General features: G+C 42.4%; 1 protein-coding gene across 1 annotated transcript; it reads left to right on the top strand.

Annotated features, from left to right (window-relative positions):
• The first annotated feature begins 8,439 nt into the window (after positions 1-8,439).
• On the top strand, positions 8,440-21,847 carry stum (stum, mechanosensory transduction mediator homolog). The gene is made up of 2 exons (XM_061243086.1): positions 8,440-8,784; positions 21,262-21,847. Exons 1-2 carry the CDS (start codon positions 8,616-8,618, stop codon positions 21,447-21,449), a joined length of 357 nt encoding a protein of 118 aa, XP_061099070.1. The 5' UTR covers positions 8,440-8,615; the 3' UTR covers positions 21,450-21,847.
• The last annotated feature ends 3,309 nt before the right edge of the window (positions 21,848-25,156 follow it).

The following is a 25,156-nucleotide window of genomic DNA, read 5'->3' as shown; positions in this document are numbered from 1 at the left end:
AATTTCAAAGGGGTACTCAGTCTCTGCATCAGAGGTGTAAGCTCAACATGACTGATCGTGCGATGAGATGAGAGCACTCCCACCCAGGCCTCCGGACAATTACCCACCATGCATCAGGGCTGCCAACTTAAGCCAGCGCCAGCCAGAGGTGGAAGGTCCAGGAGTCAGAAAGTAAAAGTCCTGCCACGTGTTTCTTCCAACCTTGAACTCAGCCAGCTGATTTCACTAATTGGTTCTACCTCCTGGCTGAAGATTTGTGCCACAGTAATTAGCCACGCCAGGTAGTAGGAACAAAATACTGGGGAGGACTTTTATCTTTCTGAACCTATGTCTGGCAACACCACGGTCAGAATCCTGGAGCACAACACCCTGAAATCCTGGATTTAAAATATTTGAGCAACCTGCTGAATGAGGACCAAATTTTTAAAGGAGTTTGATCATTTTAAAAGTTGCATTTTTTAGATATATACATTATAAGGCATAACGCACATTGTAAATAAAAGATCTATCTATAATCTATAATTAGGAATTAATGAACAAAAACACTTGAAATGTCATGGAATATCACACTGATGGACAGTCATATATTTGGGTGAGCAGTATATAGTGTAGCCTTTGTGCCACACAATCAATCACAATCACAAACAAATAACCGGCCTCAAAACAAAAGGGTTGATGTGACATGATACAAGTTAATACTTCCTTTTTCCTAGAAAATTCAACTTTGCCATTAAGCTGTATTAGGCGGTTTAGCATGAAATCAATAACACTCTTGCCCAACTCAATAGCAAAGTTTAATGCTTAAAGTTGATAAATGGTACCGATTTGATGAGCTCCATTTATTCTCAACGGCCGGGTCAGATGCGGTCTCGGGTCGAAATGTACGAGAGCTTGGTGGCGATTCCTGTTCGGTGATCCATCTCTCTGTCATTACAGAGATGTCTGCTCTCCTTGTGCTTCGGGTACAACACCGACGCTGATTTGGACATAGACCGCTGGGTCGAGCACTGCTTCATTGTCTTCTATTATCAACTATTTTTCAAATAGCTTAAGGAGCATCTTCACTTTATCCATCACCTTAAGAAAATCTAAATAAAACTATTTAACTGAAATCCAAGGGAATAGGTAAACTAAGTATATGACCATAACTTATGCTTCATATAAGAGTCAAGACTTGTCAGCATTCTCTGTACTTATCCAGTAAGTACTAAATGGTAAATGGTTGGAATTTATATAGCGCCTTTATCCAAAGCGCTGTACAATTGATGCTTCTCATTCACCCATTCATACACACACTTACACACCAACGGCAATTGGCTGCCATGCAAGGCCCAGCTTGTCAAGAGCAAATGGGGGTTAGGTGTCTTGCTCAGGGACACTTCGACACAGCCCGGACGGGGGATCGAACCGGCAACCCTCCGACTGCCAGACTACTGCTCTTACTGCCTGAGCCATGTCGCCCCCAGGTGACAGTACTAGGTACTGCTTTTATAATGCAGCGCCCAGAAGGGTGGGTTCTAGGCATAGGTGACAAAATGGCAGTAGCCTAGAGCAGCATCCATCTAGTGGTGGCACCAAATGAAGGGGGAAAAATAGAAAATCCATACGTTGTGTTCGTGGTAGTCCGAAATCAAATAGTTCAGGTCTCCAGTGATTATCGTACGCCCTCCCCCTCCCCCTCCCCCTCCCCCTCCCCCGGTCCTCATCATGCAGCAGGAAGGGGAGATCTGTGCTCCCAGACATAAATACAGCCCTCTGACTGTGCCCTGGCCGGTATTATTCACTTCAGCCAACACAGCGCTACAGTAATGCTGTTATACAGTGAGCTCCAAATGTCTTGGGACAAAGATCTTTTTATTTTCTATTTGGCTCTGTGATCAAACAATTCACATGTGGTTAAAGTGCACATTCTCAGTTTTTAATAAGAGCTCATTATACATTCTGATCTCACCATGTAGAAATTATACGTATTATACGTAATATGTTCCTTTGTGTTATTTGTAGAATACAGATTATCCTGGTTCATAATAATATTGATATCCTTTTGCACTTCAAGGGAAACACATAAGGATATAGTTACAAATGTGTTTTGCATTGTTTGTCTTATTCATTAAATGCACTAGATGAATCTTAAATCTTATGCATGTTTAGAAATTATGGATTTGGAAATATTGGAGCATGCCAAACACTTAACCATAATCATACAAAAGAAAGCTGTATATTACATTTTGATTTAAATGTTTAAAACATATTTGAGTCTGATAGTGAACAATGATTTTAACTACTTACCGATGTAACCTTTCTGATTCATGGTGAGAGCCTCCAAACTGAATAATACCAAGACAAATATCAACAGAAAAGAGTACGGATTAGTCATAATTGAATTATATTAGACAGGAAATGAATGGGATAAATGTAATTATGTCAACAGACTGCAGAGAGCAAAATGCTTAAATGTTGTGCATACACTTGACTCCACTCAGTGAGCATTTTATTAGGTAGACCTGTACACCAGTTTGTTCATGCAAATACTTAATCAGCCAATTGCGTTGTTCATGAGAGAGGTCAGAGGAGAAGGGCCAGACTGGTCGAAGCTGATAGGAAGGTGACAGTAATGGAAATTACATATTACAACAGTGGAATGCAGAAGAGCATCTCTGCACACACAATGGGTCAAACCTCCTTAGTGGCTAGGCTACAGCAGCCCAAGAAGTCTAAAAAATAAGTCTTATAAATACCTAATAAAGTGCTGACTGAGTGTATGTATAAATGAAAAGACTATTTTATCTCCTGGCCAGAACTGACAGTACATAAAACCACTGCAGGCTAGCCAGATTGTTGACTAGGTATAGGAGAATGTAGGCTCGTTGTTACATACTGTACATACACTGTCAGAAAAAATGTGCTACAATTACCTAGAGAGGTACAATGATTTGTCATTACGGCAGTACCCTCAAAGCAATAGCCATTGTACCCTTTTATATTCCTATTCTAAGGTACAAATATGACCTAGTGAAGTGAAATGAACGGTCCGTACCCCTTTTCCTGATGATGTAGCTACCCTTTCATCTGAGATCATATCCATCAGGTACTGGCCACTGTCCCACACCACAATGCTCAATGCACAAGCAGTTCAAAGTATGTTCAAAACGCATCAGTGATCACACTGTATCATGGTAATGAAAGCCTTGATCATTTTCTCCAGTCAAAGTAATAAAACCCAAATGGATATTTCAAAGGAATCGCGCTCAGCACAAAAACCAAGTATGAGATTTCGGTTTCTGATCAGAGAGCCTTCTTCCAAAAAATCCACCTCTCAAGCCTCTCTCTCTCAAAAAAAAAGATGATGTGAATTTTCCGCTAAAGGCTCGGTTGAGTCGGCTTCAGACGGAGTTCAGTATACCACCTGAAAGTCTCCGTACCACCTGCCTGTCTCTGAGTCACCCTCGGGGGGGTGGGGGGTCTTTAGTTTCATCTGCTTGGATCAAACGCCCAGATTGGAGCGGAAGCTCGTGATTCCCATAGGGGTTCGGCTGCCTCTATCAGCAGCTTTTCCTCCTTTAGAGGAAATATCACAAAGCGCCTTCAGTCACCTCTCACCGTCAGACACCTTTCACCATCAGATACCTCTCACCATCAGATGACTCTCATTATCAGAAACCTCTCAACACCAGTCACCGCTCACCATCAGACACCTCTCACCGTCAGACACCTCTCACCATCAGACAACTCTCACCATCAGACACCAGACACCTCTCACCATCAGACAACTCTCACCATCAGTCACCTTTCACCATCAGACAACTCGTACCGTCAGACACCTCTCACCATCAGACAACTCTCACCATCAGACACTTCTCACCATCAGACAACTCTCACCATCAGACACCTCTCACCATCAGTCACCTCTCACCATCAGACACCTCTCACCATCAGTCACCTCTCACCATCAGACACCTCTCACCATCAGTCACCTCTCACCATCAGACACCTCTCACCATCAGACACCAGACACCTCTCACCGTTGCCATTTCTGCACACTTCTCATTTTAAAGGGAAATGGCGCTTACTGCAAGCACACCCAGCTGGTTAGACATATATGCATATTCTGTATATTATATAAGACAATAGTGTCACTTCAAAGACAGCCCAGTTTTAATGACAAAATCATAGGTATAATATGAATATTGGAAGTGATATTACCAACATCCAATCTACAGTAGGCATGCTCTGTTTCCGTATTAACTTCAGGTTTGAGGAGTTGGCTAGGAAACTCACTATTGCTCCCAAGAAAATGCTTTCAAGGAACACATTCTGAACCCAGTGAAAAGTAAACACAGCTTCTTCTATCTCAGGGGTGCAATTCTCTCTCTCTATCTCTCTCTCTTTCTCTCTCACAGAAAGTAAATGTTCTGCCATGTTTTTCATTCTCCCGTGAACATAGTCCATTTCCACTAATTAGTTCTACTTCCTGGCTGAAAAACTGTGCTAATTACAGCAAATACAGGTGACTGGACCGAACTACTGAGGAGGACATTTACTTTCTGATGAGGAAAAGGTCAGAGGTGTAAAGTCCAGGTTCTGAGAGTAAAAATGCTGCCATGTGTTTCTTCCACCCATGAACCCAACCAGCTGATTTCACCAATTAGTTCCTCTACCTCCTGGCTGAAGAATCGTTGCCACAATAATTAGCAGAGCCAGGTGGTTGGAACAAAATACCAGGGAGGACTTTTACTTTCTGAACCTGGATTCTCTTTCCCTCATTATCTCTGTCCCACACAGGTGGTGTTCCTCCAAGCTGTCAGTGTTTTATCCATACACACCCCTTGTCCTTTCCCCCGCTCTTCTTCCTCATTTTAACTGTCATAGGTCAGAGGTCAAAGGCCACTCTGTGGATCAAAGGGCTGGTCCCCCAGTGCTTAGCAACCAACCCCTGGAGTATTGACTAAAAAGCATCATCTCCGTAATGGTGTTTAACTGTATGATCCTAAAGGGAAAAGCCAATAATAACATCATAAGATGGGTTCCTGTGTTCCAGGCACCGGGAATAGATTTCTAGCACAGATAACTAGTGTAACGGTCAGCATGGCTCCTTTGGGATACAAAGTTCAGCCTTTGTCCTGACCCAGTGTTGGTGCCAGAGTGCAGTTTGCTGATTCTTTTGATTGTATATTTCTTTCTGAATCCTGTTGTGTCCTATTTTTGGAATTCCCAATCATATTTGCATGCCTGCCCCATCACTAACACATCACACACATCCCCTCACAAATGACATCACTGTGTTTCTGTTGCATGCACAGTGGTTGCAGTAAAACTGACAAACCTGCCAACTGCGCCCTCCCTCATGAATTAATTCAGTTTTTTGTCTTATTATTCATAGATTTGGAAAACACACGTGGCAAGTTACAGCGCAGCTCAGTGTGAATATTTAAAGTCAGAATACGTTAAATGTTTATCACCGGAGCAAGGAGAACAGGCAGTTGGTATACACAGGAAAGCCAACAAACATCAAGATGACATAATTGTTTTAGCATAGGAATAATCCCAAACAGTTTGGGTTTAGATGATAAGCCATGATGCTCTATGTCTCCAGCAGGACAGACTTCATGGAATAAATGGGGAAGAATAGAGAGATATGGAGAGAGCATATAATAACACTAATTTTGCTGAAGCTTTCATCCAAAGCGACTTATAGTTGATTAGACTAGGCAGGGGACAATATCCCCCTGGAGCAATGCTGGGTTAAGGGCCTTGCTCAAGGGTCCAACAGCCGCATGGACTTAAACCACCAACCCTTTGGGAGCAAGTCACGTACCTTAGCCACTAGGCTACATGTTGCCCCATATGGTCCCCGCTCACCTATACACAAAGTGAAGATAAAGTACATATGAAACATCTGCGCTTTCTCAGCGCCTCAGGTTAACAACGCTATCAATTAATATTTTATTAAACCATTCATACCGCACTATTAGAAAGGATGAAAAATCAAATTAAACCAAATTGCTGGCATTAGTGCCAAAAGCCCTAGGCACAAATCGCCACCATCTTTCTTCGAATTTTCCAGTCAACCTGAAGCATTAGACAAGAGAGACATTTTGCTACAATTTGCAATTTCATCAGAACCGCAATTGCAACACCTCTTGCTGAAATGATATGGGGGGAATGATCCAATTGAGGACGGCTCAAATGGATGCCTAGCCTGGTAGTCCATGCAGGGAGGTACAGACATTGTCTTTATAGTGTGCTCTGAAGCGCTGGTTTTTAAATAACTGTACACACTCATCACATGGGTGAAGTGAAATCTTACATGGGTTGATATAAATGTTCATCAGTTTCCAAGGAAACCTGGTGTTGTAATGCCATGCGACACTATTGCCATGTAAAATGTGGTAGAAGATACAAATTTTGTTTGAATCAAAAATCACATGCATCCAATCATGTACACCACCAAGCAAATATATGGTAAATACAGAGAGACAGAGATAGAAGGAGAGGAAATGTATCCGACTGCATGTAATATAATTATTATGTACAGTATCATGTCTGGCATTTACTGTATATGTGTACATGAGGGTGTCGTCATTTATATTCTTAATCACTAAACATGTATTCACCTTTTCTTCACCAATATCAGGCTACCTGCTTATGGCTGTGATGAAATATCAGTAAATAAATAAAAAACATTAGTCATTTTAAAATTTATTTTTAAAGGTAAACCCATTTAGCTAATTGAATCTGTGGACATCCTGCAGATTTAATATGAAAGAATATGTATAACACAAAAAACCCAGTACACATTCATCACTGCCTTTACGCCCTACTCACCGTTGCTAAGCGACCTGCCGCTGATAAATAGTGACTTAATCTTTTGGGGGTCAGACTCATGAATATGTATTGAGCAGTGGCGATTACACGTTCCCACTCTTCTTCCAGATTAATTAAATCTACATTTTTGTGAGTTTATTTTGTGTCCTTTAAAACAATACATATTCAACTGCCGTCATAGCCTATGTAAATATCTATCCTGCCTCTGTTCAGTGCCCATTATTTGGAAGCAAAATTTTGTGACAGCGCTTTAAAAACAATTGCACACTTTCCCACCATACACTGGATTCTCATACAACAGTTCATAATACTGATAATTGTGAAAAATAAACAGTGTCGTTAGCTATAAATGCCATTAGGATATTCTGAACTTACAATAATTGTTTCAATTATCATAGTTAAAGACAGACAATAAGCTATTTTGTATCAGACTTTGATACACTTTGAAAAAGGTATGAAAAGTACCTAAAAGGGTACAAAAGCTTGTCACTCAGGTGGTACCATATACAGTAGGTATGTAACATTGCACCCTTCATTTGTACCTTTGCTTATTTGTGCCCAAGGGACACTACCTTTCAGTGTACATTTGGGAAATAGGTTCCTTAAAGAACTAAAATATATCTCCACTGTACCTTTATTTTTGAGCGTGTATGTCAATAGATCATACTCCTCCATTACTGTTACTGAGCAGACTAAGAATGATGGCTCTGTGAAACATCGATCGCAAGCATGCTCACCTGCAATAAATTGTACATCTCTAAACAATGTATTTTGAACAGCCATTGTAATCCTCTTTTTCATATTTACCCACGTATATATTTCTTATGGACGTGGTTTGGGATGATATTACCAGTCCATGGTAATACATATGAATAGTAATCAATATTAATCAAGCAACGAATGGCTGAATATACTGACTGTCCAAAGTACATTTGGAATGCGTCAAAGCTATCTGCTGCAATGGAAGTGGTGGAAGTGGGTTCGGCAGAGCGCAGGTGATGCTCTGGTAATGTTCTTAAGTCGCTGCGCAACCGTTTTGAGCAACAGTTTACCATTTTACTTGCGCGTGCTCATAAATGTAAGGCGCTGGACAATCTATTGTAGATGAAGTTTGAGTAGCCTATCTTCCAATGTGATTAGCGATCCATTGGCCTACTAATATGAATTTCAGCGAAATTACTGGAAATGCGACTGCATCGGCAAGCCTGTTTTTCGGATAATTTTCCTAAATTGATTTAGTTTGTTTGATTATAATTATTTGATTATAGCCAATTCGTCAATGATTGTGAATTAATCAGTTGCTACCCCCATTATGACCAAAGCAAATAAACATTTCAGCTCTGTTGGTTTTCTGCAACTGGCCCTGGACGGCTGTGCACATTGTGTAATGTGGTAAAACAGCTATGTTATATTTGAACTTTTAGCGAGTTTTATGGTTTTATGGCCACCTTAATATTCATAATTGCGCTGCTATATACCTGCTTTGTCATGTCTCATCAGGCAACTGGCCAGTCCAATCGTGGTTCAACAATGAATAAAGAATAAAGCTTTTAGCATGTGAACGCAGCAGGATACTGTCGCTTTAAATCCATCCGAAAAATCAAAAGTCCGCTGGCTACTCGTGGATCTGAGCAAACAGTAAAGGAGGAGAGGGTGTGCGACTCGTGTGCATACACAGTCCAATTCGCGCAGTTGGACAGCGTCTGTTGAGCGGAGGTTGTCGTCGGTTTACTGGATTCGCCACAACAAGTCCTGAAGGGGAAAATTTGAACATTTTCCCCTCTGTGAAGATGGACCAGAAAGATACAGAGATGAACGAGAAAGGAATGCCTTCCTCAACCAGCGGAGTTGTGGTCCAAGTACGGGAGAAGAAAGGTCCTTTACGTGCAGCCATCCCCTACATGCCTTTCCCAGTAGCAGTAATTTGCCTATTTCTCAACACATTCGTACCTGGATTAGGTGAGTTGGTTTTTCATAAACTGTTTCATGAATGCTTTGGGCGCACTTGTTTCTGTCCAACACCAACAGTTATGCAACCCTCTTTGCATAAGCTACTTCATACACTAGCTATCTGAAATGGAATCTGTGTCGCCTTCTTGCAAACTCGTTAGGTTCAAACTATTTCTTATCGAGGGAAATTCACTTTTAATTAGCAGCTTGCCATGTCTACTTCTGTGTGAACGGGAACGCGTTTTGTAAATATTTTTCTCATTTCACTGGCAGGAGTTCCTTGGAAACATTGAGAACCTATTCTGAGGATAGAGCCTGCCGAGGCAGTTAAGGCAGTAGTAGGGTTTCTTTACACGCGACGGGTGTGGTTCTCAGTTTAACATAAATCTTTGTGTGCAACTAACCAAATTATTTTTGCGCTCGCAGTAGAACAGATATAATAGCACAATGCCGTTCTTATGGTAAACTTTACTCCCCCGGGAAAGCAAGGAGCGCACCGGCTAAATCCATGAGAACCAGATGCCTTCCATTTCCCCAAAGCTCTCCTCTGTGCACTTTTACATTGTCACTGGTTCCGATAAAAGATGTTACGCCCGCTCCGCAACTGAGAACATAGCCTACTCTAGATGTAGCCTATAGGCTAGGTGATCGGTCGTTCCAGGTGCAAACTCGTTGATTTGTTTGTTTTTGAGCATGGACAGAAGGCATTTATATCATCTTTAATTTTCATTGGAAACCCGTTTTTATTTCATATGTTTCATGTATTTAATTAACTTGTAAAGTTGCGTTTTGGTCATATGGTTTCTCCTCAATTATACGTTATATATTATACTGTAATATACTTTATAATAGTAGGCTACTATACTGAGAGTCCGACCCTTGCTTTTTCATTGGCCGCGTTGTAAACATATCTATACGTAAGCCATATCTAACCATTTCCCTTCTACAGAATTTTCGGTGTTATTAAATAAATACCCAAAAAGTATTTTCTTTTGCAAGGTTTGTATTTGACAACATATTCCAACAATTACCCGTATTTGCTCATTTTATCAGCCTAATATCACCGAACATCATTGGACCCATTCTACAAGCAGCAAGTAGGTAGCACTTTTGCCTTCTTTGTCATTACAAATAACCTTCACCTGCTCTATTTTGGTCATGACGCACAGTGTCTCCTCCACTGACATCACCGTGGATCTCGAATTCGACTCCCTGCCCCCTCGGTCATGCACAGTACTCGGACCAGTTCTGGATTTCCTTTCGTTCTTTTATATGTATTTATTCCTCCCCGCCCCTCCTTCCCCCTTCCTCCCTGGTTCCTAATTGTCACGTGCCAACGTTATACTGTTCTCTCCAGGGGATTCCCAAAGGGTATCGACTCTCCACAGACGCGACCGCCTCAAGTACAGATATCAGATGGCGACATGAGCCAGTAGTAGCCTAGTGATTTTTTTTGCCTGCCTGTAATATTGTACGAAGCATCGGCATAGCATTGATCTCCCACCTCCCCGTTGTCTAATGAGCCCCGAAAAGAACATCCTCGCGGGAGCTCATGAAGCAAACCTGTCTGTTCCTTTCATAGGCTCGCGCAACGTGCGCTGGAAAGACTAGTGCATTGTCCCATTTTCCCTTTCCACGTTCAATCATAATTCTCACGTGGAAGCTCTTGCAAGTTGCGTACAATAGGCGTCATGTGCGATGTGTAGATGCTCCTTTTCTGTGTTCAGCTATGACAGCGTTAGATACCACTCCCTCCGGCCAATGGGCTACCACAAGTCTATCTTTCCTTCCCTCTCAGAAATAGTGACAGTGGAGGTACATTTCTGTTCTTTGACGATAAACTTTCCCCAAAAAAATGTACCCTGAAAGTACTGTTATGTTCTCTTTGGGTACAAATGAGTACATTTTCCATTAAAAAGGGGACCAAAATTAGTTATATATTTCTGGCTAGAGGTACAATTGTATTCACCTATAGGGTAACACCTCAGGGACAAGCATCAGCAACCAGCTGCCAGCATGATGGCTGATGGCTTATTACTGGAACCTGGCTCTGACTGCCACAGGCGTTAAACCTGCGGTTTCGGGAAGGTTGATTTTTCCCAGACCCCAGGGATAATCCATCAGCCCATCAAGTGTATCGAAGCCCACAGTTCAGGAGCTGAGTGTCTACCAGTCTTGGTTCTTCACCAGTTGAAGAACCAAACATGCATCAGCAACAACTAGTGACAGACTTAACACCAGAGTAAGATAATACAAAACATGTATGTTGATATGATGGAACACGGATGAGACGGTTGAAATGTAATAACACTGAAATATGCCGTTTGATAGTTTTAATTATTTACTTCCTTGAGTAGCATTCCTCCGCCCGATATCGCTGACAAAAAGATGTTGGATCATGTGGGCATTTTGGATCAAAACATCATTATTAGCCTATATCATTGATTGGCAGCCCTTATAAACTCTAGATAAAACACAGGGGTTATTATTAGTCAAAATCATTTCTTTCAAGCTTTTATTTTGTTTGTCTTTATTTTTCAATCCATCCGGTTGTGAAGACACAGGACGCTTGGCCTACCGTGCGATGTATAACTGTATAGCCTGGCATCTTGTCCCCCTCATCATGACACCTTGCCAGCATGTGTTGCTATGCACCTACATAAAGCAGCAGGGAAATTTAATTAGCGAGCTCTGAATGTTTTACTACAAAGAAAGAAAACTTGTTAGCACTGTTGTCTCTCACGTTTCAGAGGAAGGACACTAAGTTAAGGTGGTGTCTTATAAGCACATAGATGTCTGTGCTTCATTGAAGAACCTCACTTTTTACAGTACGGATCAGTGCAAAACCTGCATGGGCCAAAGCTCAACATTAATGTTTTATTGGGTAGCATATTCGTTTTCGTCCTTCATGATCCTTTTCTGTCTAACAGGGCTGTGGAGGGTTTCTGCCTCTTTGTTAGTGCAATTTTTTTATGTTTCAACAGAGATCAAGGTTTATTGCTGTGGCAGCTATTAACATAAGCGGCTAGAGTTGCAGACATTTTGAAGAGAATCTTGTGGCTTGTGAGGTAATCGTGAGTGAATATTTCAAACAACTATCCATTAAAAATGAGTGTCTCACTCTTTGTGAAGCATAGAAGAACGAAAAAGCATGAGTCACAAAACACTTGTTTCCTCATATTCTAGTCTTTATGATTCAATCAATCAGAATTATTTATCCTTGTCATTTAGTTTATGTTTTTCAATATTGTAGTATTCCTCATGGAAGACGATGCATTTTGTAGGCTGCGTGTTGCAAATTATGCAACAAGTGCTTAGTTGAAAATATATTGATATATTTTATATAAATATATATATACAAGAGGTAGTGCGCTTACAGCACTTACAGTGTGTCACTGGGCATAGCATGGTCTGAGTCAGCAGTGGGGCCAGGTACAGTTGAGATCATTGAGTCTGTGCTGTACAGCCAGGTAACAACTACCAGACCCAGAAAAGCAGAATGGGATTCACTGTACTCTGTACTGTCACCCCCCCCCCCCCCCCCCAAACCCACCACCTCCGGACAGATCAGAGTGAATTTGTAGCGCTTTCTTTATCTGAAGGTCGTCTGACGGCTTCATGAGTCTCGTGGCTCACCCTACCTTCAGTTGCGCTTGAGCAGTTTCCATGGCAGCCGATGATTCTGGTTTTAAAGCAGTTTTTTCTCCCCCATTTCTCATTGTCGCAATTGCCTAAGATGACAAGCAGAACAAGATGGTATCCTCTTAGGACCTGAAAAATTACCATCCTATCAGCCTTATTTCTATCAATTGCTTGGAAAATCCGTTCTTTTGTGAACCGGATTGCTCATCGAAACATACACAAGTGTTAAATAGCCCAGCTGTTGTGTTTTTATGAAGCGTAGGCTTATTAAATGGTGTTGAGCTTGATTGCTTTTTCGAGTGAGTAATCACTCAGGACAGTGTTTTTATTGTGACACGACTCAACTGCCGTTCTGGAGGGTACTAACCCAGCGGTTTTCTCCAGCCCTCTATCAAAAGGAGAATCGAGCTAAATTGCTTTGTTGAAGATGGTCATTACATTCAGGTTGCTAAGTGCCAGGAAGAAAAAGAAAAAAAAGGGCATAGGTGCTGTGGTCGTCCAGGGCCAGGCCCGAGTAGCCTCCGCTGAGCCGAAATGGCTTCTGAAGTGCCTTCCAGTTGCAGACCCCGGTCGCTGCACGGCTCTGAAATGATTCAAACTCGCGTGTACCACGCAGGCTTTGGCGGGGAACGGTGTTAATTGCTCGGTTGAAGCGGCGGAGTGGTGCGCTGTGTGATGTAATACCCTGCAAGCTCCGAGGCTGTTTGTAGCGCAGATGTTAGCGGGTGAAAGCGCGCACTTGCTCGCGCATGCATGGAGGAGCATACCTCCTGCTGACCTTGGCGGGGCAGGACTGAAATAGATTTCCTCCGCTAACTCCGATGGCACTGCAGTTTACTTTATCAATCACCAATGGTCCAAAGGCATGCAGTTTAGGCTGCTTGGGGGGGCACTAACAGCATTGCTGCAAAAGAGCATACATGCTCAGTCAACTTACCCTGTATAAATAAAGGTTAATAATAATAATAATAATAATAATAATAATAAAATGAAATGTCCTTTCTGCCAGAGTTTTAATCTGTATTTTCTTTTTCAGCATAGTGACGTGAAAGAGCTTGGTTCCTTTGTTCACCTGTTCTGTGCTTTGATTTGCTTGCCAGGGTCTGTATCCTAACTTTTTTTTCCAGTTCATTAAGCCCCTTTCATTTTTTCTTATTTGCTGGCAGCAACAGGAGTCATATAAGTGGCAGTTAAACTTTGCAGGGTTTTTGAATTTTTCAGAAACGTAGTCAAAACTGCTCAGTGAAAGCAGGCACTAGCTGGTTAGCCATGAACAGCTGCTCTCTTGGATTTGAACAGCTGAAGTAACAGTGTACGCTCCAAAAAACACTGAGACAGAGTAAACATTCTCTCTGGCGAATCAAAGCTGCTCCTGTGTTTGCTGTGATCTTAAATGGAGGGCGTCTGGGCTGGGCATAATATCAACCAAGTCCCAACTGACAAACTGGTAACCGCTACTGATGGGGAGGTAATGAGTTAATTAGCCTTTACAGCCGGCAGTAAAGGCTAGGCGTTAAGGTCACTTGCGTTTGGACCAAAGGTTGCAGTCCAAGGAATTTCAAGAGATGAAGCAAGACCATTACAGCAATATGTATTCATAGTTTTTGAACAGGGTATCGGTTCCATTACTGGAAAAGAAAATGTATTGTGTGAAGTAAAGACCGTCATAAAAAACCCATCAATCTTACACATTGTGGGTTGTGTGGAACATTAACGCATATTAATGTTTGTTCTGCTGAATATTCTATGTGTATTTCCGTGATAAAATATGAAGCAAATTTATTTTTCAACAAAAAACTCATTGTTTCTGTACATTTATTCAGCAAAATCTGGTCACAATAACACTCAAAAAAAATGTGTTTTCAGCATGAAAAGGAAAATAAAATATGGATTTGCTTTTCGGGGATGTTCAGATTCAAAGCTACGGTGTGCTAGAGGTCACCTTGCGCTGATGGGCTTATGACGTCACTTCAGAGCCTGCCCCAGCTAACACAAAATGTTTTCACAGCGTTACTGGAATGTTTTGTCAATGTTGTAACATTGCCTCTGCATGGCAGCAACACTCTGAGAATGTCTTGTGTTGGACAGGTGGTCTGAACCCGTGTGACCTACGGGGGATGGTCAGAAGCTGCCTCAGCATTGGTTATAAAAGGGGAAATGTGTCTCAGTGTTAACCTTGGTCAGCTGCAGCTGCTTTTAGCGCAGAACCCATCTCCTCCGATTGGCATCGTGATTCACCATTTCTTAAGTGCTTTGAGAGATCCCTCTCCCCGCTCGTTCCAACACTTGATCCCATGCAGATGACAGTACATTCTGTTTAATCCCTCCATGTCTGTCCTGCTCATGAATGTGTGCTGCTTTATGGTCAGGTTTATTTAATTTTATGTGGCCGTTTGACTCCAGTTAAAGCCATCTGTCCTTAATGTCCTCTACATGTGTGTCATTCTTGTCATATGAAGTCTTTGCTCTTCTCTGACCTAATTTGTTGGATGGACAGAAGGTGCTGGAATTGTGTAATTGTGTTTTTTTTCTCAGACTAATAATTTTGTTTAAATTAATTACCCAATATGTTTAAGAAAGCAGTTGGAGGTTTGAAAATATGCTGTGTGTAATCTTTATCCACTAGAGACAACTGATGGCTTGTTTATGCTTTGGTCATTGTATCAGGTTTCACAGTGGATTTCAGGGAGATTCAGTCTCCCGTCGAATCCATAATCTTGGTTCATCTTAATCTCATAATCTTCATGTGTAATCTTTATCCACTGGGAAAAAAGTGATGGCGTGTTTGTACAAATGCTTTCGGTCACCGTATCAAGTTTCACAGTGGATTTCAGGGGCATTCAATCTTGGTTCATCTTGCACTACCTGCTCTCTGCTGAACCATGACACGTGGTGTCACCAACTGTTACTTCTCACGCTGCAGGTAAGCTCTTATAGGGTGGAGTCAAATGCTGTGCCACGGGCTCCTGGTTGATCAGCAAGGGTTACTGGAGAACTATGAAATGCGGGAACCCTGAACCGACTCAATCCTGGACTACACACTCAGCAAATGTACACACATCACCCTATGGATCTACAGACCACAGTGGGCAAAGGCACCACGCATGCATGCGTTCGTCCTTGCACCACACTGTAGTGCCTGAGGTTGAGCCACCGAGAACCTGGACGTGGCATTTCAAAACACGACATTAGTGACGTTAACAAATGCAGCGGCACGGGACGTCCATGAAGAGCACAGGGGCTGCATGTGTGCCTCTTTAAGAAGCTTCATCCACCTGGTCTGCCTTCCTGAGTGTCTAAGTGCTGATTTTTATCCTTCTGTTTTGCTTGTTTTAATGTCATAAATTGAAGTTGACTATATTTGGTAAAAAAAGGTTCCATTTATGGTTGAGTGCCAGGCCAGTACTTTCTTTTTTTTTTTTTCAAAGCAGAGCGCCAGCGCTCCACAATGCCTGTCTAGCATCAAGGCCCTCTCCCCGGCCGTTCTCCGACGTCTCTTTCAGACATCAATCTGTCGGACCGAGACGTTATTGTTTGGGGCCGGGCGGCATGCTGAGATGTTATGAGGATCATCATTTGATTAGAGGATTTTTCATGTCCGTTTTTTGCTCATCATCCCGTAAGCCTGTGGCCATTTGTAATAAACAAATGGCATTTACGGTCCCAGTCAGCGCATACGTGTTGGCGTAGCCCTCGGTGGAGAAGCGCAATTATATAACCGCGGTCCTCGTCCCTGCTCGGGAGAGCGAGGCTCGATGATTGATAACGTGTATATCCACAGCACAGACCCCTGCCAGCGTCACAGGAGATGGGGGGCGCGCCCCGTCTCAAGTAGCCAGGCGGGTTTTGTTTACAGGCCGAGAAGTTCAGCAGGGTTCTATTTTGGTCTCGCACTCTCCAGTTATCCCAGAAAGGTTTCGGTTCTGCGGTCGGGATCCAGTTCGTTATTTTTCGGTGTGGGAGACGGTGCTGTGCCGCCCCATTTATGAGATCCGCAAAGAGACAGGGCCGTGTAAAGTAGGCTGCATATTTCACAAAGCTATTGGCAGGGTCCTCTGTATAATGATGAGGTTACGTTGCGACAGCAGGTGATCTCGTCTTAGAATTCTGCAGTTTGTCCAATGATTGGTTGAAGAGCGTTCTGGGTCCGTGGCTGACTGTGATGTCGTAGGCTTGTGTCTGGGGCCTGGGCTATCTATGGTAATTGGGTCAGGACGCACTGAATTAGGGCCATTGTCTGGGTCTAGTGTGGCTGCACTGCACCCAATGCCTGGGCCCAGCTGGTATTTCAGGTTCAGTGTTCAGGATAATTTCCAGCCTGAGGAATCAGATTGATCAGGTAACTGTGCACTAGCCGGGTTCTAGGTCCCCCATGCGTCCATTACAGCTAAGTTTAGTAAATCGACTGTTACAATCATTGCTGGCAACCCGGGGTTGAGTTTTAAAGAGCTTTTTATCGATGTGGTGTTTGAACAACCGGGCATCTGAAAGGATGGAGTGCTTGAAAGCATTGACTCACACACTGAGATCTGAAGCACAATAACACCATTTTTGATTGATAGTGCATGGTGCTGATAGTGTTGCTCTTATCAAAGTAAAAATAGTTATATTACTACATTGAAATCTGCAAATTCATGTAGTATAGGCTGAAATTGATTTGTGTTTTGGTCTGTCTTTTTCACCATGTTTCTTCATTTAAAATTTAGGTCACATTTTTAATCGTGGGAAAACTGCAATACGCAGTTGTGCGTTTTCACTTAAATCTCAAATGGAATGCCCACTTATTTGCTTACAAGTGTTTCCAAGCATGAGTGCAATGAGCCGTTACACTGTTCACACACAGCGCGCAGACTGTTGTGAAGCAATCCAGCAGGAGTACGCTCTCCATTCTCAAAAAAACAGAACGAAGCGGGATAATTAACCTCCTCCTTCTTTCAGGGGACATTGAGTGTGAACGCTTCGGTAAATTACAGTTATCCTGAGAGTAATGCACAGGGAGGTTGACGTGTGCCAAGCCCCATTGTCTCTCACTCTGGCAGAGCGTGTAATTATTTGCGGGACGCCGGTTAGTCGAGCAAAGCGGCCTTTATTGGGCGCGCGGTGTTGATGGCGCCCGTTGTTGATGGCGCCGTAATGAAGCGCGGCGCAGCGGAAATCTCCGCGGTCTCTCGGCTGCCGCGGATACGCTCGAGCGGGAACCCTCTTGGACCGGGGCGGGGAGGCAGCTGTGCTGCCCGCTGACAGCTCGGTGTCACTCCGCGTGTCGCCGCGGCGACCGGTTTGCTGGGGACAGCCGGCGCCGGTAATTACGGCCCTATTAACACCGCGACCCATGACCCCCGCGAGGAAATCAGAGACGGCGGGGGTCGCAAGCGTGGGGGTCGCTCGGAGACAGTGCGCCCTCACCCTCCCGCCATGCGGAGGCAATTTGAAGGCATTCCGCTCCGTCCGCCAGCCTCTAATGGCCCATAATATTGTTGTTCTCATCTTGTTTTGCGGAGAGCTGAGAGGAGAGGTCCCTTTGCGTGGTCGAAAAAACCAAAGCGCTCGCTCGAACAGCCCTGCCTGCCGCTGCCTGGAAGAGTGCATTTGGGCCCTGGGTGGTATCACATAGCCTTCCTCTGCCAGAGGCTCTCCCTGTACATTGTAGGGGTTGTTTTTTTCCCCCCCCACAAGCTAAACTCATTTGCACCCTTAACGTTTTTAGCCCTGCCAAAAGTCTTCACGCTTGACATATGCCGCGAGACAAGGCGCAGGCCGCCTCTGAGTAAACACGGGAGGCCAAAGGTGTCGCTTTTGATTCATGGGGTGTAGCCCCGTTCTGTTTAATTCTTTCGTTTTTATCTCACGAGCTGCGGATGCTTCACGCGTCTCCAGAGGACCGTTCGGCTTCTGAGCGAGAGGCCTCCGGGGAGGGAGACCTGCCCTGAGAAAATTGGCTGAAGGTTGATTTAAAGCCTCATAATTACAGAGGGAGTAGGTGAGACGTTACCAAATAAACACGTTGAGGCGGTCCAAACGGGCCGGGCACCTGAGGAGATGCAGGAAGAAGCCCCTTGGGCCGGGGTTTAATGAGAGCGCGGCTGAGAAATGAAAAGAGATGGCGGTTTATTACGCAGGGAACCTTGGCCGTCTAAATGACAGCCCCTTGTCTCCTTTAATCTCTCGGCTGCATTAAAGCCGTTTAATGAGCTTCTGAAATCAATAAGCTAGGAAGCATATTGCAAAGGCCAGCTGAATCTCCCACCTGATAAAACCGACATTTGTTACCCATATATGACTGAGGTTTTGGGGGTCATGACTACGGACTGATAAGATTTATGCTTTTTGGCTGAAGTACTCCCTACCTCCCAGGAGGCATGTGTTCATAACCCTGTGACCCAGGACAGTATTTTTGGACTGTTTTGATTTTGTTGTAGACAGTCGTTGTTGATGCGATTTTTTGTCATGTGAAATTGCGCTGCTTTTGGCAGTGCTGAATTAGTCAGCCCAACAGGAAGTGGTTGGCATTCGACCAATAAACACTAAGATTGGCTTTCAGCTGCCTGTTGACTGCTGTCAAGATGTATCAGCCATGGAAAGAATATCTATTCTTGGCTAAATAACCCGACATTGAAGAGACTGTCTGATTTTTGTCAATGTGAAAAATGATTGCTCATTTTTAATGGAGTAATTTATTGGTGTGTTCTCGTGGGAACAAAACAAAAAACAGAAAACAAAAAATAAACTGTGCCTTTTTTAGAACTAATATTTATATCTGTAAACTTCCTTTGTTATTGTATTTCGAACCTGTGATATATTACTGACAGGCTCAGGGGACTGTTCACTAAAACAGATTACAGTCCTGTGTTTTGTATTTTCCATTAATCTTAAGAAGTTAATGAGCCTGTCAGTTAATGAATCCATGCACATTTACAATCTATAGAAGATGGGGGCAGAAGGCCTTTGTTGTATATTTCTAATCGCATTTAACAGACCGCCTTGTGGCATGATTAAGGAGCTAAGGGAGATTGCAGTCCATCACCTGAATATCATTTAGCATGAGAATTACATGTAGGACAGAAAATATTCTACAGCGCTTTAAAACATGTATATTTTAATTAGTGTCGGAAATTAGCTGGCCATTAGTCACCTCAGATTCTTGAAGCTATGTTTTGTCCGTGTTTGTTTTTTGGATGCGGTCCAACATGTAGACCCACTGTGTAGGCCTACTCCCTGAGCTGGCGATGAAGCGCCAAGATGGCATCTCTAAAGAGCCAGATTAATTTCACTGTGGAAGGTGAATAATGTGGAAATTTGGCCCGGTTCTGTCAGGCATTGTGGCGGCGCATTTTGAAAAGGGTTGGGGAATCTGACTCAGGTTCCCACCAGGCAGACGCTGTGAGCCTTGGCTGTTAGCTTCAGCGGCTGAGCTCAGTAACTGTGCGCCAGTCCTATTCGCTTCATGTGTGGCATTGACTTGACTCAGATTCTCGCAGGCAGACTCTGCAAACTTCTCTTTTCATGTAGTGTGGTACTATTCTTTGGATTTTAACTTGGGTTGTTAGTTTGTCAGCCTTATTCTCTTCATATTGTGTAGTACCCATTCTTCTTCTGGACTTGGATTTAACTTGGGTTCCCACAGACGACCACCATGAACTTTGGCTGTTAGCTTGTTAACGTGTTAGCCCTGTTCTCTTTTCATGTTGTATCTGGTGCCGATCCTTCTTCTGGACTTGGATTCTAACTCTGATTCCCACAGTCAGCCACCGTGAACTTTGAATGTCAGCGTGTTAGCATTATTCTCTTTTTCATGTTGTGTGGTACCAGTTCTTCTTCTGGACTTGGATTTTGACTCTGCTTCCCACAGACCGGCGCCATGAACTTTGGCTGTTAGCTTGACGGTTTTATTCTCTTCATGTTGTGTGGTACCAATTCTTCTTATGGACTTGGGTTTTAACTTTGGTTCCCACATGAACTTTGGCTGTTAGGGTGTTAGCCCTATTCTCTTTTCATGTTGTGTGGTAAAACTCCTGTCAGTTTGGCTGTTCTCTGTCACTGTATGTTTACTTTCACAACCCATACTATTACCGTACAAGCGGTGTGTGTGCGTAATTTGTTAGACTAACAATCTCCTCTGTCCTGGGCTGCTTAGTCTGTGTACATATGACAGATTACATATTTATACAGCTAGATGTAACCATGTACGTAGGTCAAAAGCTTTACTTGCTTCGGTTTATCCAATGAGGAGAAAAATCTGAAGTAAATATGGCTTGAATGGCCATTTGCTCAGTTTGTGTTTGGCACAGTCTCTAAATACCTTTGCTGGTATTTATTTTCAAATGTCTGTGACTTCCTCTCGTAAAGTACATTCCAAGATATGACTATATACAATGTGCATACACAATTCTGTTCATACTTGTATATAACATACATACAAAAGCATACTGTCCATCCGTACATACTGCCTATCCACTTGGAGGTTTTATGTGTTGTGTGTTCAGAGATGCGCTTCTGTATACCACTGTTGTAAGGCGTTTGGTCTGATAAACAGCTGATAATGTCTGCATGACTTTATGCATTTTTCTGCCACCACATGATTGGCCAATTCAATATCTATAGTAACACGCTGGTGTACAGGTCTCCCTAATAAAGTGCTCACTGAGTGTACATGCATGCATACTACATACCTGGATGCATACATAATTGAATACATCATGCATATATTTGAAATGGCAGAGCTACAGAGAATAAAAAGAGCAGAACAATACTAATTGCTGTGTGAAACTGATCGTGTAGAGCAGATTGTTCCCGTTGCCGGGCTCATTGACCACGTTTGCGCCGTGTTTGTCGCTCTCTCCACAGGAACCTTCGTGTCGGCCTTCACGGTGCTGTGCGGGGCGCGGACGGACCTGCCCGACCGGCACGTGTGCTGCGTGTTCTGGCTCAACATGGCGGCCGCCTTCATTCAGATCCTCACCGCCATCGTCATGGTGGGCTGGATAATGAGCATATTCTGGGGGATGGACATGGTCATTCTGGCAAGTAAGTAGTTCTGTATACAGTTCAATCCTCTCTTTGTGACAACATGTTATGGTTTACAGAGGATCGCTCGACTGGAAAAATGCACTGGAGTCACCCAAAGTATAAACCAAACGTTGCTGTGACCAGCGACATCTGACTCTCTGTCACTGCACTATGAACTGGCCTTAAAGCTTACCTGGCATGTCCACACAATTCAGGTCTATTCTTAAAGGCCCACACGCATATCTTTTGTGTTTTTGAGCTTTACATAACATCCAGGACTTTTTAATTTGGGTTCCATACTGATCCAAGTAAAACAAGTGCAATTTTGGTAGAAGTATGCATATTTTAGGTTCTAACTGCTGTTTTTCCAAGCTGTTTTTAAAACGATTTTCCACATGACATGATGTATGTTTTTGCATAATTATCATATGAGGTTGCTAAATGTTAACACAGGGAGCTGAGCATAGGAGGGGTAGGGGAAATTCAGCTCTAGGGGCAGGGTTAGGGACTTTTCAAAAAACCTACATCAGTGCTCTCTGCAAATGTTTTGTGGGCGTTTTAGACGCTAAAACCAGGAAGAGAACACTGATGCGTGTGAGCCTTTAATGTGCTCAAACTTAGGCCCAAAAGCAGTTTTCAGTTCCCTGCAATAAAAAAGCATTTTGCAAAATTAAAACAAAATAATGTGCAAACATTCAAATTATGAAATGTCTCCTCATACATTATTGGTTGGAATTGGTCTCCAATGGTTGACAGTAGTGTACTGCAATAAAGTATGAATGTTGCAACATTTTTGACGGCTCTTTGCTCAGTTAATCTGCAGCAAAGCTCTTAGAAAAATAGTGGTAAATATGATAATATAGTTATCTTATGATTATGGATAACAGCTGATATGTGTTGCCTATTACATATGTATATCTGTTATTACACTTTCCTGTGTATGGGTTGAATTATGATACATCAGCCGTTGCAGGTGATCAGCAAATGAAGAAACAAAGTAATGTTCAACCTGATATTTGGAATGGTGGTTTAATTAAATAAAAGTCTCCTTTACTATAGAGATCTTGCCTTTGTTTGTTTTGCAGAGAAAAACCCTTAATTGTATCTAGAAAAACTGGTTGGTTTCTTGGGAGGTGCTGAGCTGTGATTTATTTGCAATAATTAATATGACACTGTGCAACCAAATCTCTTTGGTACAACATTTTCTTTGTTGGCATGGGCAAAGTTAATGTTACCACATTACAGTTAATTAAATATGAAAGGATACAGCTGCAGCTGGGTGACCCTGATTAAATCTGCAAGCTTGTGACTGTGGAAACAAGCAGATTCAGAACAACTGCAGAAAAAACGGATATCAGAATAACAACACTGGAAAAAAATAATAAAAATAAGTCATTCTCAATCATTTTACTTGTGTTGTCAACTTTTTTACTAAAGACAAAGTCTTGCCAATGAGGTAAGACAGTTTGACTCATTTCAAAAAAGCGAGCAAGCAGTAACTGAAATTAAGCTCATATTTTCTACTTAGGAGAAAAAACAGAAGATACATTACAAGACCTAAATGCTTGTTAAGACTGCGTTTTTTTGCAGTGATGGCAAGTTATCCCCTACTGACATCTCATTGCCCTCTCTAAAGTACCCGCTGGCAACTTTCCAACAACCTGTAAAGGCTGGTGAATTAGATTTCTGAGGGGAATGATCTCTGCTGTATGTTCATGAAATTAGGAAAACGTTTTTCTTCTTCTGGAGATCCTGCTTGGCTCTTGTTCAAAAAAGCTATGAAATGTTCCAACTGCATTTGTGGTATAAACAGTATTTGGATTTTATAAAAGAAATTGACATGCTACTGTACTGTCTCAATGACTCCTTATCAAACAGAAATGAATTGAATTAGTTTTGCTTAAGTGGATCCAAAGCTGGCTTCAGGGTAGAAGGGCAACTAGAAAGTGGGTTTGACCAGGGTACTGTTGGAAGTGTCTGAGTCCTAATACTGAGTCCCCCAGGGCTCAGTATTAGGACTTCTGCTTCTTCATGTCATTCCCTAGCAGTTTCTAATGCCAATGTAACAATCTGTTGAAAGCAATAGAGTTCTAGAATACTTAGTATCTTGAAAAAAAGAATCCAAAAAAACCTACACCTTAAGGGTTAAATAGAATCCAGAAGTATGCAGAACTGAAAAATGTAACAATGATAACATCTCTAAAGGCAAAGTTCAACATCCATACAATTACAAGACTGTGAAAGGATTGTGCACACTATTAAATTAATGTGTACAATTTGAAAAGCATTTCATGTAATAGTGAGCATGAATTTTGCCATCATGGTACATTATTTTCTGTAATACACATTGATTTCGTACAATATCTTCATTAGACACTATAGGATCCCAGTTTTGTATAATCCCAGTGTCAAATAATGCTTATCTGTGCAGTACTGTGCCACAAGTACCGCAGATCGGATGCAAATGCAAAGACCACAATACCGGAGTGACCAAACTGTTTGCTTTATGAACACTTCACATGTTAAGCTTTCCATTGACAATGGCTTCAGTAATTCAACAATGTAACAGTCAGATGGCATCCGAGACTGCAACACTCTGGCTGCAAGATATCCAGGTATCTAACTTATGGAGACTAGAAACTAAGTCTCAGTAGAAACAGACTTGCCTGGGGGCATTTGGAAAAATGTTTTAAAATGTTTAAAAGGATTTAATGAAGGTGTTTACAGAAGCTATTTGCAGGCTGAGCGAATTCTGTCATCTTCCGGCATCTGTCATCCTAAACTCTGTTCAGACTCAGTGTCAAGTGGTTAGACTGACTGGATATAGAGATGCAACAGTGCTGAATTAAACAACAGATGTTCATTTAATTTGACATTAGCTCAAGTATCTTCCGATAGCCGGAGTCACGCAAAGCGCGGGGGTATTTAGTACTGTAGGAGGTTGGCAAATTGTGGGGATGACAGGTGTTGAGTCCCTCAATGTCATCTTCACTTTCTTCTACTGTAGCTCTCTGATTTTGTTATTTATTTGCAGCCTAGGTTTGGTTGTGTGTGGGTGTACGTGTGTGTGTGTGTGTGTGTGTACGCGTGTATATGTGTGTGCATGTGGCATGTACAGTGCCATATGCACACATATATGCTGCTGTAATTTCTTCATGGTGAAACCAAAATGTATAAAGACACCCGTTATTAAAATGTGCACTTTAACCACATGTGATTTTTTTCATTACAAATCTCAAATTGTGGAGTAAAGAGGCGAATAAATTAATGATGGGTATTTCTCCCAAACATTATGGAGGGTGCTGTACGTATTATTTTTATGTATAATGTACGTGTAACACTGTAACACACGCATACGTACATGACATGGAGCACTTGTCATTGCTGGAGATCATTCCAAAGTACACAATCAAGGTGCAATATAAAACATATTAGCAATGCTCATTTATCTTCACATATGAGCTGCATTTTCATCTGTCTTCACCATTGCATAATTTAACACCTGACATGAAAAAAATCATATATACTTATTACATGACCACGGAGTGAGCGATGTCTTTGTCAACATGACTGAAACGGTTCTTTATTTGTCCTGGAGAGAATATTTCTTGACAGCATAAGAGTGAGTCATACTTATCTGTGCAGTTGGTCTCAGCGTGTCTTTTTTTTTTTTTTTTAGATGAATGGAGACCTTCTGAATAATTGCATTCATCACCATTTCAGTTTGCCAGCT

The sequence above is a fragment of the Conger conger genome, chromosome 5 (assembly GCF_963514075.1).
Source record: "Conger conger chromosome 5, fConCon1.1, whole genome shotgun sequence".
NCBI lineage: Eukaryota > Metazoa > Chordata > Actinopteri > Anguilliformes > Congridae > Conger > Conger conger.
This window is presented reverse-complemented; position numbering and strand designations above follow the sequence as displayed.

Bases quoted from the DNA above. Each gene is read 5' to 3' on its own strand.
- stum (XM_061243086.1), top strand. From the start codon at position 8,616: ATGGACCAGAAAGATACAGAGATGAACGAGAAAGGAATGCCTTCCTCA. The intron at 8,785-21,261 runs GTGAGTTGGTTT...CTCTCTCCACAG, and splicing joins CACATTCGTACCTGGATTAG to GAACCTTCGTGTCGGCCTTC.